Genomic DNA, 15,746 nt, shown 5'->3' with positions numbered 1-15,746 from the left:
TCCCAATGAGCACTCGAATCAAGGAATATTCTGAAATGTTGCATTTCTTCAATCGGATATTATAAGGCCCGCCCTGGCAAGCCCGTAATTAGTTATCAGATAGCGAACTGGTGTTTGACAATATCTATCTTATTGGTCAAGGGAACTGAGGTCTTGTTTATATTAGAAGATCAAAATAAAGTTGTGACTTTGAAAGAGTTCGAGAATAACTTCGCTCTATAGTCAGAAGATTCATTTAGGTTGATCCAGGTATTCAACAAATCTGCCACTTCTACATTTTACCTTTTTGAGAAGATCATGTATATATGACGTTCAATTACTCCGATAAACCCACCCGAATCGTCGGAAATGTGTACAAAGTAGCCCCGAATACATCCATGATTTATCTCAAACAGGCTTCATAATGTCTTCTTGGGCTTCAATCCCGCACTCTGATGATGTGGGTAATACTTTCCTGAAATTAATATCAGAATCATGGAAATGATTCCTATTTTCGAACATCTTCTTTATTCACACATATCAAACTTTTCAACCAATTTCCGAGACCGCACAAGGATGAGAGAAAATTAAGATGATGGAATCTAATTATCCACTATGTTTTCCTCTTCAAAATGTCTCTTAGTGAACAACGGAAAATACGATTAGGGTATGGTATCATATTTCGAGGCTCAAAAATAAAACCAGGGAATCACAGCCATGTCAGCGAGCGAATGAAATGAGGCGAGGATTCGCTTGTGGATATAATCGGTAACAACATCAAATATATTGAACCAGATGTAACTTTCATTTGAATTGGGAAGATGCGAGTTGAAGGTTTATTTATGTGGAATTTCTACTTCTTTCATGATGATTTAATAGTAATCAGGGCTCACATCAATAATACCATGCACAGATGTCAATTATCTTTGTTTTTATTTTCTTGATTTTGTAGGAAATCGGAGGGTTGTAATGGACTTACTAGTTTCCGCTCATTACCTTCTATTCCTCCTGTATATCGAATCTATCCAGTAAAAGCCTTGTAAGTATTATATATCTGTACTCGGAGCATCGTATGCTTAACGTAGCAAATTCAGCAAATGATAGATTAATACATATCCCAACGCCAGAAGATAATCTTGATAATCAGAACTCTTCTCACTTCAACACTTCTCGGGTCTGCATTTGAGGTTTGTGAGTAGCCCGGATGATTCTCTTGTTTAGCACCAGGGTGTAATTCCAAACTTAGTAGAATGGGATTTCTGGTATCACAACCATCTCCTTCACTCAAAAATCGTCAGGATCAAACCAACGGTCACGGACTGGGTACTAGCTCTTAATATTTGATCAAATCATTCTACAAACGATGGATCGAGTTTGCCGGAAGCGAGTTCGGATCTTAAAGTCTTAGCGGAGACGGGGAGAAACTTGAAAAGAAACCTAGCCGGTTCAGAATGAACGGATTACATTTCTGGAAGAGGAAAATGGATTTCGGGAGTAATACGATAAAACAATCAAACTTATTATATCGAATCTTTGATAAAATTCAACTTCTGGGATGTCTAGAAGTTTTGGATTATAGTAATGACTCGGAACTATTGAGATCCTGTCTTCGACTCATCGTTCAGCATACATCCATTCATCGCATTTCTTCAATTTCACAAAAAAATCCATCTCCATCCCTCCAAAGAACTAATTGCAATCAAAATAACCACATACCAATCTCTCTTCTATTGCAAAAACTCATCCACACATCTATACATTTCTACGCCATCCATACCTTACCACCCCACCCCTTTCTAACCCCAAATATCATCAAATTTAAATCCTCCAGCATCAAAGCAAGTCCCAACCATCTCTTAAATTCGCAATCTAAAATGCATCCATCTCCTTATCTAATTGCAGTTATATATATATATATTGAAACTTCCCAAGCCCGGTTGAGTAATAAATATAACCACTGTATTCTCTCCGCACATGTACAAACTCCCTAACTAATTCTCGAATTTTCAATCTTTAATCTCGATAAAAGACAACCAAAACTAATCAAATACACAAAAAAAAGCTCCTCAACCCCAAACTCCAAACTTCAAACTCCAAACTCCCACCACATCACCATCTCAATCCTCCAAAGCAGCAGATCCCGAATACCATCCCAACTTTATATTTACAATCTAACTTCCAGGTCCATATGTAGTTAACTATATAGTAAATGATTGAGCATAGTGTTGGGGATTTGGTGATGCTTTTCGTTCTATTGTCCGGTCGAGCTAGTCATCTATCTGTATACAAAATTGGATTTATTTCCCTTCTTTAGCTTATTATTATTTATGTTCTATTTACTTATTTACTTACTTTCTTATTCACTTCTATTTATTATCTATTATTCATCATTTATAACACTTACTCCCTATCCCCCTACACCTCTCAAAAATACTCAGTATCTCGTTAGGTTCGCTTCTCACTCTTCGCTAAATCGCCCTCCCCCTCCCCTCTTTTATTTGTTGAATTATGTATATACCATTCTCTCCCCTCCCCTCTCTTTCCCTTCCCTTCCCATCATCCATCATCCTCTCACCCCCCTCTTAAAAACTATCCGAGAACCTTCATTCGACTCACAATCCCAAACTAAAAACCTCAAACTCTAAATATTTCCTTCTAAATTCTAACAACTCTCTCACCTGAAATCGAATTAACTCAATTCAATCTAATTATAAAAATGAAAAAAATCAAGAACTCAGCTTAATCCAACTCAATTCAAACTCTTATACATATCATCACCATCACCATCACCAACACTCCAACACTCCATCATCCATCACTCCATCACTCCATCACTTCACTTCACCACTCCACTACTCTCATCTCATAATCACCATAACTACAATTATTTAAATCTACCTATAAATCTACTTTCCTCTTCACTCCCCTCCTTTCCCTTCTCTTCCATCCCCATCTCCTCTCCCTCTCCCCTCTTCCCATCCCCCATCTCCTCCCTCTCCCCATACCCTCTCACTCCCACCACTCTCACCCTTTCCTCTAACTCTTCCCCCATCTCCCCCATCTTCCCCTCCCTCTCCCTTCATCTCTCACCCTCTATTCCCCTCTCCCTTCATCTCTCACCCCTAAACCAAACCTCTACTTTAACTTTCAATCTACCTATTTATTTATCTCTTTATATATCTCTTTATATATTCATCTATTTATTTATCTATTTATTCTATTTATTAACTTATCTATCTCTTTATATATATATCTATCGATCCATCCACCCATCTACCCACCCACCTATCTTATTTCCATTTCCCAAAATCCACAATCCTACAATTACTATTTATTTACTTACTCATTCAATCAATTATAATTCCATGAACAATACAATACAATACAACATAACACATTCTAACATTATTCCAATTCATCCCCATTATTCTTCCCCATCCTAAGAAAAATTCAAAATCTAAAATCTCAAATCCGAGAATCCTCACATATTACATCTTACAAATCACCCATCTACCCAAGATACACACCCCCCAAATCACAACCACAAAAACAAAATCAGACCAGGAGGAATCATTTTTGTGTTTCTCATCATGAATAATGAACAGTTTAAAAAAAAAGATAATATGCAACATCACATCCTTTACAATCCCATTTCTTTCCCATTCCAATTCCCCATCCCATCCATCCATCCATCCATCCATCCATCCAGCCATCCAGCCATCCATCATTCGATTCCTCTTATCATCACTCTCCATCCATTTCCATTTCCATCCCCAAAATAGGGTTCTCTAAAAACCCTATCCCTTCCCTTCCCCCCCCCTTCCAATATCATTCATGACATGACATGGTTTCCTCAATACATCCTATCCTATCGTTCACCCCTCGATTAATCTTCTCAAGGACTAGCCCAACCTCCTGCAACATCTACCCATTCTGCCAAACAACTTCCTTGTTTGCCTTCTACATCCACAATATCCGTGTCGCATCTACATCTACATCCAACTCCATTTTCCTTGACTGGATCCCAATTGTCCCAGTATTCATCTTCTTCCTTTCGTTTCTTCTCGTCTAATGTTGTCTTTTCAAGATAAGGTTCGCGCGCTCTTTGACGTGCGGGTGCGTTTGCTGGGCAATGTTGAATAGTTGTATGTCTATAGCCAAAATCACGAAAGTAATGAATATCGCGAGGGGCGAGGAGAGCACCAGCGGCTAAAGAATGGATGGGTGCATCACCCCACTGATTTATTGTTAGTCTAATACTGGAAACCTTCAAGATATTAACTTACTCTCTCCATCCAAAATCCACCACTGCGATCCATCATTTGGAAGAAGTCTTCATATTCCTTACTTCTGAACCAACTAAGTCTAGCAATTTCGAAATTCGACCAGAAATGACACATGTTGTACTTTTCTCCTTCCATAGCTTCTGGATCAATTTCTGGCAAAGATGCGCGAGATGGATCGCCTCGAAGAATTTCCTCAGGTAATGGTCTTTTATAAGCTGGATCATCTTCAGGGACCTCTTTGGGCTCCTCAGGAGGAGGCTCGACGAACATTTCCCATAGACCTTGAGATGTAATGTTATTGACTCGTTTATATGCAGATGCGTAACGGAAGATATTTGGAACCGTTTCCTTCAATTCCTTAACGGCAATAGTGAAACCATAAGTCTTATTCGAGTCGATCATCTTAAGGAAAGGATCACTATAAATTTGTTAGCTTGATCTATAGGTGCTCCATGAAAGTAAGACATACTATGTAATATCACAGAAATACTTAATTTCTGGTTCCAGTCGCCAGTACCACTCATATTTAGCCAGAAGCTCATGTTTGTAAAAGAATCTAGTCGCTTGTCAGTATTTCCTCATTTCCCTCAAGCTCATAATTGTGGTTCGTGGGCATACCCTGAATAAAATCTGCACATGGAATGGTAACTTTCCATACCACCATACATAATTGCAGCATCACCTTGTTTTGCAATACCCTCTTTGGCAACCTTGGGATCAATCCATTCTGGGAATCCCCAATGCTTAGGGTCGATGGTTCCAAATTCACATGGCGCACTGGTATAGTTTTGAATAACTTCCTTGAATGTCGAGTTGAATTCTTGATCGTTGAGGAAAACGTAGGGGTAATGATACCATCGATTGAAATGCCTTTCGATTGATTTCACTGATTGAATGACTCCCTCCAATTCCTTATTTCTTGCTAGCACAACGAATGCTGCATTGGCTCTTGGTTGACTGGTATCGGGCTCCGCGCATCCCGTCACGAAGACCTTATCATGTTGTTCACTGATCCTCCTACAATCACACAAAAAGGTTAGTGACCGTGGTCTTTCGAGAGAGAAGAAAGATTGATTGATCCCAAAACATACCTGATAGCTGGTGGTGCTCCAGCTGGCATTAAAATTCCCACACCCGATTTAGGATGGCGAACAAAAAGCACCAAAATCAATACAACGACAATACATGGAAATAATAGAACTACGCCGAGTGGTATCGAAATGCTGGAATTGCCCTTTAATCGAAGCGGCCGCCTGAAAAACGCCAATCTAGATGTGGTTTTTGGCTTCTCCTTCACATCATCCAATGGTAATTGTGTTGATGAAGGCATGCGCTTCATCACCCTCTGAACGAAACTCATGGTGGTTGTGGTTGAGATAGTTGAGGATCCGTTCGTAGACAAAATTTCGAGATAGATAGGGGGAATTTATGTCGACCCCAGGCCGTTAAAAGAAGAGGACACTACCCAGTGTGTGCCGTATCTGGATTAATTGATAATATTACAAAAAGTAATTGGAATAGAGTGTATAATGGAATCTCGAATCGAAATGATTCCAAGGGGGAATTCCTTTGGCAGAGTCGCTATTCCTTTCTCATAAAAAGCGATGATACTTTTTCTAATAACGAGCGACTTGGACCTTGGGTGTCCTCGAAGATAGAAGAAACACTTTTGCGATAACCTCAACGTGTCTATGATTATTTTGAGGAGTTTCTGCCGTCAACATAAAAGAAATAAATCTGTTCTGTTGATGGCGAGAAGAAACTTGAAAATATTATGACATGCAAATTTCCAGAGGAATTCGTTATTGTGAATTGACTGACTGACTGACTGTCTGTCGTGTGTTGCAATGCAATCAATCAATCAATCAATCAATCAATGGATGTGGATGGGCTAGAACGACTTGGGGGATTTAGAGAAAAGGGAAGTGAGATGAGGTGGACTGTGGTTATTTGCGGGTATGGAGTATTTCTGGAAGGGTTTGTTAGGCCAGAGAAGTGTTCAGATTTTGGTGTGTGGTGTGTGGTGTGTGGTGTGTGGTGTGTGGGGTATGTGGGTGTGGGAGTAGGTGTAGGTGTGCCAGTAGATGTGCCGTAGGTGTGGGATTATTGTTTTAGGTTAAGGTTGGAGGAATTGTAGGTAAAAAGTGGAGAGGAAAGTCCTGGGATGGATGAGCGAGGGAGAGAAATGATAGTAGAAGATGTTGGGTGTTGGATATTGGATATTTGATATTCAGATGTTCTATACGAAACGAGACGAGACTGACAAGATTGACAAGATTGACAGGAACTACTTAACAATACTAACAAAACGGATGGAATTGAATCCCGAAGACTGGACGATAGGATAGGTAGGTAGGTAGGTCACTTCAATCTTACTGATATGGTATCATGGAAAGGTTGACTTCTATTACTAGATAGTTAAGTAGGTAGTCAATAATACTTCGTACATGCATCCCAATAGCAGCTCACAAGCAATCACAGAGCAAAATGAATTACGACTAGAAAAAGTAATCCCAATTATTGCCTCTTATCCAAACCCCATTTCGATAACTGTACGTCGGTATCCTCATATGGAAGTTTTGACATAATCAATAACGGATAAATGAATAACGTGGTTTAACACCGAGTACACCATATCACCGAATGCACCACTTCAAAATACACCAAAATTAGCCTTTTCCTAATATTTATATTTTAATAATTAATCAATATTTTTTAAAAAGCAAAAAAGATTTATTAATAAGAAAAGATCTTTTATAAAAATATTAAGTTTTTATATAAAAATATCTGTTATATTCTATAAAAAGTAGAAATTGTCACGATTTTCGTTACAAGAAAACTATCTCTAACGTGGTTTAACACCGAGTGCACCATATCACCGAATGCACCACTTCAAAATACACCAAAATTAGCCTTTTCCTAATATTTGTATTTTAATAATTAATCAATATTTTAAAAAAGCAAAAAGATTTGTTAATAAGAAAAGATCTTTTATAAAAATATTAAGTTTTTATATAAGATATCTGTTATCTTCTATTAAAAAGTGGAAATTGTCACGCTTTTCGTTACAACAAAACTATCTCTATAATAACTACTATATTAATTCAAATTTTTGATAAATAATTAAACATTATAATATTTATATAATTAAATGTTACAATTTCAAAATGTTGAAAAATTATATTATTAAATAAAGAAAGTGCACGGTTACGCACAGACGTATTTTGTATGTAAAATTCGTGGTGCACTCGGTGATATGTGCACTCGGTGTTAAACCACGTTATAAGGATATCTTGGTGGGAAGATTCTTGATAACCTTAGGCATGGATCCATCATTGATATCGATATGTTTGACTCAGTTGTGAGCTTCATAGACACGAGGTAGCTTCGTACTTATACATATCACATACATACAAGATATACAATACGTCCCAAGCGCATAACATAAAATCATTCTAGAACCCCCTTCTTTTCCCATAGCGTACATGATAGATACATCGTCCACCCCAAAAGCCACACACATCAAATCGGAGATTTTCAATCCCATCCCAATCCAGTCATCCATCCTAAAGAAAAGCCAGTTCTCCTTTTCCATCCCAACTACGGAAAAAATGTTACCTATCCCCATTGGCCAATCGTTATACCTTCTTACTAATACAATCAATCATCCTTCAACCCCAACTCCAACTTCAATCTCGACATCCGTACCGTATAAAAACAGCACCAAAGCTATCTCCACCCCGCCGTACAATTTTTTAAAGCTTCGGATCTGTCTGGGGTCTCCCGTCACATATCGATACTGATATCAAAATCAAAAACAATACCCCATCCAACAAGTTAGTCAAAATCCACCATCAAACATCAAACCTCACCCACCACACCAATCCACCCCCACCATGTCAAAAATAACCTCCAAAAACCTCTCCTACGACAGCACCCTCCCCCCCTTCCTCCAACGTCTCCAATCCAACCACGCTTCCACCTCCGACGGGCGCCACGAATTCACCATTTCGCGTCCGCGCAAACCCATAGACGAAGACGCGGAGCGGGAAAGCGAGCCCGTGGTTTTCGACGAGGTGAGCGGCGAGACGTGGAGTAAAGAGGAGTGGGAGAGACGGGAGAAGGAACGGAAAGGAGAAGAAGAAGGGGGGGTGAAGGAAAATGAGGGTGAGAGGGGAGAGGGAGATGAGATGGAAAAGAAAGAGAGTGCGAAGATGGCGGTAGGGATAGGAGGGAGTAAGAAGAGGAAGGTTGGGAAGGTTATTGGAGGGTTGGAGGAGGAGGAAATTGAGATGGGAGAGGAAGAGGAGAAAAGTGATGATAAATCCTCGAGTAAAAAAGATACGGGGACTCAGAAGAAGAGCGAAAGTGGTAAAATTGGAGCTACAGCCACATCAAAGTCAAAACCTAAAGCTGCGGCGAAGAAGGGTAAAAAGATAAAGTTGAGTTTCGGAGATGACGAGTAAGAAGATATAGACTTGGGTATCTTGAAGGAATATTATGGGAGTCATTTGATAAAGCATTTTAGAGGAGCATATGGGGAAAATGGCGTTTGGATTTGGAATGATACCCGGCTATTATTAGTTAGCCAATCTACCTACCTAGGTAGTCCCGCTGGTCTGCAGCATTGATAAGAGAAATACATGGATAGAATCACGTATTCACGTATGAATACCACAAAATCACAACGAAATATACCAGTGTTTTATAAAGATTCCATTCCATTCCTATTCAATTTCCTCCTACCATCCATCCATTCGTTCATCCATTCATTCAATTTTGTCAGTTATGTATCCCGTGAACCACCATGATCTGATCAGATCCACCGTCCCGGTCACTGTGCTTCGTAGAAAAATATTGACCAAGAGCAAGTCATGTAACGCGATCTTCTGCAAGATGGACCTGACGGAATACGCCCACCCGCTCACGCCCTACCGCCTTCCTTCAATGAAGACGAGAAAAAGTAACTAAAAAATGAAGCAATCGAAATGCCATCCTATGCCCGATAATGAAAATTGGAACGCCGTGGAAGTTGGACTTGTGAATGATGAGTCCCCCCTTTGCTTGAGTAAAATGTCTGTGAAAAACGCTTTTCGAAGTAGCTGCCATAATTGAATGCATCCATCAACCATCCATGATCCAATTTCAATACCTACCTAGTATATTGCTTTCCTCCCAAATGTGTGTATTATCGCTAGCTTTCTCCATATTCGTTGAAATATCATCTCCTATCTAGTAACCTTTTCCTTGCGTGGTCTGGACGAAATCCCAAAGCATCTTCACTAATGAGTCTGGTAATGTATACAAATCGACATGGAACTCTCCCACTGCATTATTTGCGTTAGCATTACCCTCTTAGCTTTCATTAATAGCGCCTCGACTCGAACTTACTCTCAACATCATTCTTCGTATATGTTTCCTCGCTCTTATTATCATGAATCATTTGCACCACATGCAAGAGGTCATCCTCCTGCAATTTGACCAATCCTTCTGCCAACTTCTCCATATCTACCTGGCCAGTCCTCTTCCTCTTCTTTCCATCGGCGTCCTTCTTTCTAATGGCTCCATTTTCGTCTCCTGGAACTGGCCCGGTCTCTCTCAATGAATTAATCAGCTCTCGACTTGGGTTTTTGAATGTAATTGGATGTTTAGCTTCATAGCGGCTCTTGGCAAAGTTGAGATCGTGTGCAATGCTATGCTTGCCTCCCGTTGGAGTAGTGAATAAATCGATCGTCATGTCAAATTCTCCCCATCCCTCATTCTCACAGCGGAAAGGAGCCTCAGTAAAAGCTGTGTGGTGGCAAACGTTAAATCGAGAACTTGACAAGCTTCGCGTGCAAGAAAAATTTGTAGCTCGTAAACTTACTTTGGGTTGGATTTGGAAAGGTAGGATGTAGATTGTAAACTGCCTTTGTAAAGCAGGTCGCAGGCCTCTCGTTTCCACTTTCATCTAACATAAAGATTTCGATGTTCCATGATTTCATTGGAAACCCTTCTTGAAGCGCTGGTTTATCTCTGTGGGGTGAGTTTCAGCATGTATTCTCAAGATCCAGTATAAGATTGGTAAATTGAAAGCTAGATCGCGACCTACATGTTGCGCTGCTCTGTGACGAGCTTGATCATTCTTTTAATCTGCGCCGCAGTTAGTAATTACGTTCCAAGTGCTATTGGAGAACTGAAAGCTGAGCATTTTCAAATTACTCACTTCTGCCACCATCTTGACGGTATTTTGATGGTATAAGCTTTGTCGGATTTTCGAATTCTTGATGATGTCGTTCTCAATTGCGACGCGCCTGCAGTTGGCTGATCGTAATTTGAGTGGGGTACTGATACCCTTGCTAGTTCAAGCTCAAGACTATTGAGAATAGAGAATCACGTGTACCTGGAGAAGGAATTTATCAATTCTAGGGATTTGGAAGAGAATCAATATCCAAATCGTCGAAGATTTGAGTGAGTTTTGTTAAGATTTTGAGTACTAGTTGACTTCAGCTTTGTTTGTTCTCTTGATGAAATAAACCTCGAAGCTTATTCACTCAAAATAAGACATTCTCCTCAAGAGTCGAAAGAACGAACACAGTACCTACCTAGCTAGGTATACATTTGTCTATTCTACATCTGCTTCGAACAAATCCAGTCAAAAAAGGTCCATAATACATACAAGTCTCAATGTTCACATCTCAAAATATATACAAAGCAGTAAGTGCTTTGGGGATGAATGAAGGACTGGTATTTTTAGTCTAACTACATGCCATAGTCTCAAAATTGAGTACTAATCGAACCTTCCTATCCTCCATCATCGTCATCATCATCATGATACAATCTTTGGGGAAAACCTGACCACCAGAATGTCTAGGTATCGATTTGTCGATGTTTACAAAAGAGGTTTTCGACAACGTGCGCGTAAATGGTTAACGGGGTATGGAAGAAATGCGGTTTAATGCAAATGTGATCATAAATTCATTCCTTCAGGAAACGTGCTGTGCTGGATTATGCTGTGTCGATTGAGGAGTCGTTTTGGAAAGTTGAAGTAAATACGAGGACCAATCTATCGTTTAGGCCTTGAAGAAAACTTCGTTCTCTTGTTGAGCCTTGATGAAAGCCTCCTTGAAAAGGTTTGCGTCTAGGTAAATGTCAGCTTCCATATAATATTTGTATCTGCGGCATAGATGCTTACTCTCGGAGTTGGCAAAACGGATAGCCAAAGTTTGTGCCTCTGGCTCGCCCTCACTAACATCTGCTGCGGCATTCCAGACCCAACTTCTATCACTACCAACGTTTGGAGACAACTTCATGTCAGGAACAACTTTTAACCGTTAGCCCAAGTTCTATATAATACTGTTCAATGCCGCAAACATACCATAGTGGTTGGCGCAGACCTTCAAAGTCTTGTCTCGTCTCATAACCAATCTGGTCTTTCCGTTCTCCTTGTGCTTCAAGAATCGGACATCACCAGTACCACGCTCCTTCCACTCTTGAGTATCCTTGACGAACTTGAAGAGCTTAGCGCGCATCTTGAAGGTTTGTTCCTCGAGTTCCTCGTTGGTCTTAACATCGACTTTCTCGGTCAAACGAATAACTGGCTCGAAGTGAACATCCTCGGATTCTGGGGCCTCATCCTACGATATGATCAGTTCTCTTCTTGTGTGTGTGTGTGTGTGCATATTGTCCAACAATACCTCTGGGTTCTCCTCAGCAGCGGCGGCCTTTTGTGCCTTGGCAGATCCTGAGTTATCTCCTCGGTCCTCATCCTCTTTCTTCTCCTTCTTGGCTCCACCACCGAACATCGAGAAAACATTATCAGTGATACCAGTAGCAGCAGAAGTGACAGTCGCGGCGGCGGTAGATGCGGCGGCTGTAGCCTGTTCGGTCAAGGTCTGAACATGATTATGGTTAGCAAAGTGTAATGACACCGACGAAACTTCCAGAAAACAATATAAAAAAGGGAATTATCGACATACAGAACCCTCAGCTGGAGTTTCCTTGGCTGACTCCTCCTTTAAAGCTGCTGGCTCGGTGGCGAGCTTAGTCTCAGACTCAACGAGTTTGGGCTCATTGCTGGTGTTGATCTCTTGGTGTGCTGGTTCAGCCATGATGAATCGACTTATTTGGATATTTTGAAGAAAATGTAGAATAAAATCCGCAGGTGTATTTTTTTAATGCAGCTTTACTTGAGAAGCGTTATGGTTGGAAGGTACTTTTGGGGTGGGTAGTAGAAGTGGGAGAATGGAGGGGTCAAAAATCTGAGTTGTCAGGCAAAAATCCTTAAGTAGAGGTGGGTGAGCCCGAAATCAAAACAAACCAGTGTGGCTGAGCGATTTAGTGGGTTAGTGTCATTTTACTACGGTTCAAATCTTAAAATCTGTCATGGGTAAAACCAACAAGATGATTGTTTTTGATTGAATACGGTATGGTAAGCCATTGTGTGAACAAATAAGTGAATATGAAAATTTTACACTCTTTCCACACACAGTACAATATGGTTCAACTGATATCTAAAAGGTACCTAGGTAAGGAAATAGACATAAAAAAGATACCTGACAAATAAGTAGATGGACAAAACTATGTATATGTAAAGTATTAGTCATTTAGATAGACACTGTACTTGATTATGATGCACGGGATCTAGACTTAGCCTTATGGATTAACTGTCGGCCCGAACATCACTCAACCTTTCCTCGACTTGCTTTAACCTTTCAATTCTTGATCTCCACCAGATTTATGCTGTGTGAAGTTCTCTACATCGTAATGTCTGGCAACAAGATTGTCTCAAAGCTGCGGACCTTGTGTAAAATGAATTAATCAACATATATATGTTTGATGACTAGATGTGTCTGTTCCTGTTTGTAAATTCTGAATTCTGGGCATATAGTCTATACATCCAGGCTTGTCGGCACTCACCAATGCTAATTGGGTGAAAGCTTAGAATATATTCATACATACAATGCTATTATGCTACTGACACAAAGCCATTGTGGAGTATTTTCGTGTCAACAGAGACTCTTTTGCTCAATACAAGTTGTAGCCTGGACAGGAGTGCATGAGTAAACACTTGGTGATCTTGAGCCAGCACAATATACTCATCACTTGAGGTCATAAAACGCAGGAAGTTTTTGAAATCATTTTATAGTGGCTGTATTATTCATACGTTCATCTGCTATTAAGGGCTTTCCTGCCTACATGTCCCCGCCACTCATGTCCTGTATCCCATGCATGAAACGAACCTAGCTATCAATCAGAGTGGAGATTCTGTCCGCCATACAAACCAAACTAGCCATCAAAGTATCTCATCTTCTTCATCGTCGTCAGCGAACTTTCTCTTCTTTCGAGAGCCGCCTTCAGCATCAATTGAGCTTGTGCTGGCGGAAAGGGTAGAAGGGGTGGTCGGAAACGATGCAGAGGAGGTACTAGAGGATGTACCAGGTGCAATGGCTTCGCCAATGACTCTGATATCCATTGTCCTCAACGCTAAACCCATATATCAGTATCTATTATAACCATAATTTATTGAACGGTTTGACTTACCGTTCTTCAACTTTGACAACTCCTCGTCGCCCGGGTCTATCTTCGAATCCAGACTATCAAGGTACTCGTTCATCATATTCGCAATACCTACTCTGTCACGTTGGAGATAGAATACAAATGCGTAAAGGATCTTGGCCTGGCTGGTTGTGATGGGGTTTGTACCAAGTTCCACGCTAACATTATGGAGTATAGCTTCGGGGTCTTTCTCTGCCAAAGCAGCGATTTCATAAAATTCTTCATACTCTAGCGTTTGTTCTGGACCAGAAGCCAAAGCTGTTTTGTAGAAGTCATTGTTGAGCTTCCATTTGATCGCCTTATCGTCGACGCCTTTGATTGTACTAGCATCGCTGTCGTTATCGTCTCCGTCGACCAAATCTGTGGTATCTGTAGTCGCCGAAACATTTGATGGCTCAGTGTAATTTGATACGCAACCTTTCCAGTATGCAGGGTCCTTGTGGTTATTGCATGGTGTGCTAGCATCAGCATCAACTTCCATGTCGCCGACTTCATTCGTCAAAGCAGTCTTCCGATTGAGCAGCCAGCTTCGAATCTCTTCACAAGCATGTATGATGTCAAGCAATGGTACACATGCTTCATCCTCTCGTACCAACTCTTCTAGAGAAATGATTCGTCTTGCCACCCTCTCCGCATCATCAAGTCTTGCCTCAATCATCTTCTCATATGTGTTCTTGCTTCCAACACCGACCTCTTGGTTCAAGGTTGTTGTGAGGTGCGCTTGGATTTTTCGAGCAGTGCTGAGATAAACTTGAGCTCTGTGGTACTGACGAAGACCATTTTTAGAGCGTTTGTCAAGCAGCAAGCCGGCCAACGCAAGGTGATCTGGAAGAGATAGCTCTGCGACGAAAGGTGTTGTCGATGCTTTAGAGGAGGAAGCAGATGATGCTTTTGTTGGAACATTTGCGACGGCCTTGGCAGGGTTGAACTCATCCTCTAATTTCAAGATTGACTTGTGTCGGGTTACCATCTATCAAGCAGAGTCAGCATCTACCACAATAGAAGAATGATGAATTGGTAGTCACGATATTAGTCATGTAGAGCGGCGCTCTGAAGCACGACTTGAAGAGGTCATGGGGGATGAGATACAACTTACGGCGTCAATGCAAAGAAAGTGACTACGGCTGGCGACGCCGGGGCGGTGATGTCTCCTATTCATCTCCGCCTCAATAAGTGCGAACTGAGTGCGGGAAGTCATTATAATGACGATTGTCGTATCCCAGGGAGATTCGTAACGTATGATTGTTTGAAAAGTCTGGTAGAAACGAAGCTTTGCCGTTTGATATTGTGCGGAGGAAGTCTGAATTCGACGCAAGGAACTTGGGCGCAAGAAGCTTATCGAGTGTACAGCACGACTGAAGTAACTAAAAGAAGGCCAGTATGTTATAGTAAAGACAAAGTAGTGGTATGATACAGGCAGTCCATCAGTTGATGGATGCAAATGGGATGTTGTGGAAAGGAAGTTCTTGGAAACAAGATCGTGCGCGCAGAACTTATATATCGATCAAGGCGAGGCAAAGCACAGCATCACATGATAAGGCTAAATTCGCTTCCTCCTCCATTCAGGTACCTCCATCGTCCTTGTAAACTCCGGCAATACTGCGGAGGAAGGCCGGAAGTAGACCCGATGAGGATCTGTAGAGAGGTGTAGATAGATAGGGCCTAAATGAGTACAATATTGGAGGTTTACAGATCATTTTGAGCTTGATTAACGTGTGTTTGATGCGTGTATAGATGTAGTTACAATAGAAATGTATCAATTTTGCTTGTCAATCACTCATCGCCCTCCCTTCAGGCTTCTTGGGATCCCTTCCTAACGTAGAGTCTTCCTGTTCTTCTATCTGCTATCTGCTAGAAACCTATCCATTGTGATTACATCTGCTGCGCTGCTTAAGAGTTCCTTGCTAGGATTCTTGCATATCTTGTTTGTATTGCCGTAGGGCC

The 15,746-nt window shown here is 40.9% G+C and overlaps 5 protein-coding genes across 5 annotated transcripts; 1 reads left to right on the top strand and 4 right to left on the bottom strand.

Moving 5' to 3' along the window:
- Positions 1 to 3,803: 3,803 nt before the first annotated feature.
- EAF02_009220 (uncharacterized protein) lies at positions 3,804 to 6,324 on the bottom strand. The gene is made up of 5 exons (XM_038905268.1): positions 5,357 to 6,324; positions 4,884 to 5,282; positions 4,735 to 4,821; positions 4,266 to 4,683; positions 3,804 to 4,216 (listed from the first exon to the last, which is right to left on the bottom strand). The coding sequence occupies exons 1-5, from the start codon at positions 5,623 to 5,625 to the stop codon at positions 3,875 to 3,877; spliced, it is 1,515 nt and encodes a 504-aa protein (XP_038755165.1). The 5' UTR covers positions 5,626 to 6,324; the 3' UTR covers positions 3,804 to 3,874.
- A 1,837-nt stretch (positions 6,325 to 8,161) lies between these two features.
- On the top strand, positions 8,162 to 8,731 carry EAF02_009219 (uncharacterized protein; the record flags this gene model as incomplete). Its single annotated transcript, XM_038905267.1, has 1 exon — positions 8,162 to 8,731. The coding sequence occupies one exon, from the start codon at positions 8,162 to 8,164 to the stop codon at positions 8,729 to 8,731; it is 570 nt and encodes a 189-aa protein (XP_038755164.1).
- Positions 8,732 to 9,497: 766 nt separating this feature from the next.
- EAF02_009218 (uncharacterized protein) lies at positions 9,498 to 10,482 on the bottom strand (the record flags this gene model as incomplete). Its single annotated transcript, XM_038905266.1, has 5 exons — positions 9,498 to 9,592; positions 9,657 to 10,055; positions 10,132 to 10,280; positions 10,357 to 10,397; positions 10,471 to 10,482. 5 exons carry the CDS (start codon positions 10,480 to 10,482, stop codon positions 9,498 to 9,500), a joined length of 696 nt encoding a protein of 231 aa, XP_038755163.1.
- Positions 10,483 to 11,317: 835 nt separating this feature from the next.
- EAF02_009217 (uncharacterized protein) lies at positions 11,318 to 12,355 on the bottom strand (the record flags this gene model as incomplete). Its single annotated transcript, XM_038905265.1, has 5 exons — positions 11,318 to 11,385; positions 11,440 to 11,568; positions 11,623 to 11,881; positions 11,942 to 12,139; positions 12,224 to 12,355. The coding sequence occupies 5 exons, from the start codon at positions 12,353 to 12,355 to the stop codon at positions 11,318 to 11,320; spliced, it is 786 nt and encodes a 261-aa protein (XP_038755162.1).
- Positions 12,356 to 13,539: 1,184 nt separating this feature from the next.
- On the bottom strand, positions 13,540 to 15,000 carry EAF02_009216 (uncharacterized protein; the record flags this gene model as incomplete). The annotated part of the gene is made up of 3 exons (XM_038905264.1): positions 13,540 to 13,730; positions 13,788 to 14,772; positions 14,899 to 15,000. The coding sequence occupies 3 exons, from the start codon at positions 14,998 to 15,000 to the stop codon at positions 13,540 to 13,542; spliced, it is 1,278 nt and encodes a 425-aa protein (XP_038755161.1).
- Between the last annotated feature and the right edge of the window lie 746 nt (positions 15,001 to 15,746).

Source organism: Botrytis sinoallii (genome assembly GCF_014898435.1).
Source record: "Botrytis sinoallii strain Bc 23 chromosome Unknown BSIN_018, whole genome shotgun sequence".
NCBI classification, from domain to species: domain Eukaryota; kingdom Fungi; phylum Ascomycota; class Leotiomycetes; order Helotiales; family Sclerotiniaceae; genus Botrytis; species Botrytis sinoallii.
Note: the sequence above shows the minus strand (reverse complement) of the source record. Positions and strands in the feature narration are given on the sequence as shown.

Excerpts from the sequence above, each read along its gene's own strand:
- EAF02_009220 (XM_038905268.1), bottom strand. The coding sequence starts at position 5,625 with ATGAGTTTCGTTCAGAGGGTGATGAAGCGCATGCCTTCATCAACACAA. Across the intron at positions 5,283-5,356 it reads GGAGCACCACCAGCTATCAG|GAGGATCAGTGAACAACATG; the intron begins GTATGTTTTGGG and ends GTGTGATTGTAG. Across the intron at positions 4,684-4,734 it reads TATTTCTGTGATATTACATA|TGATCCTTTCCTTAAGATGA; the intron begins GTATGTCTTACT and ends ACAAATTTATAG.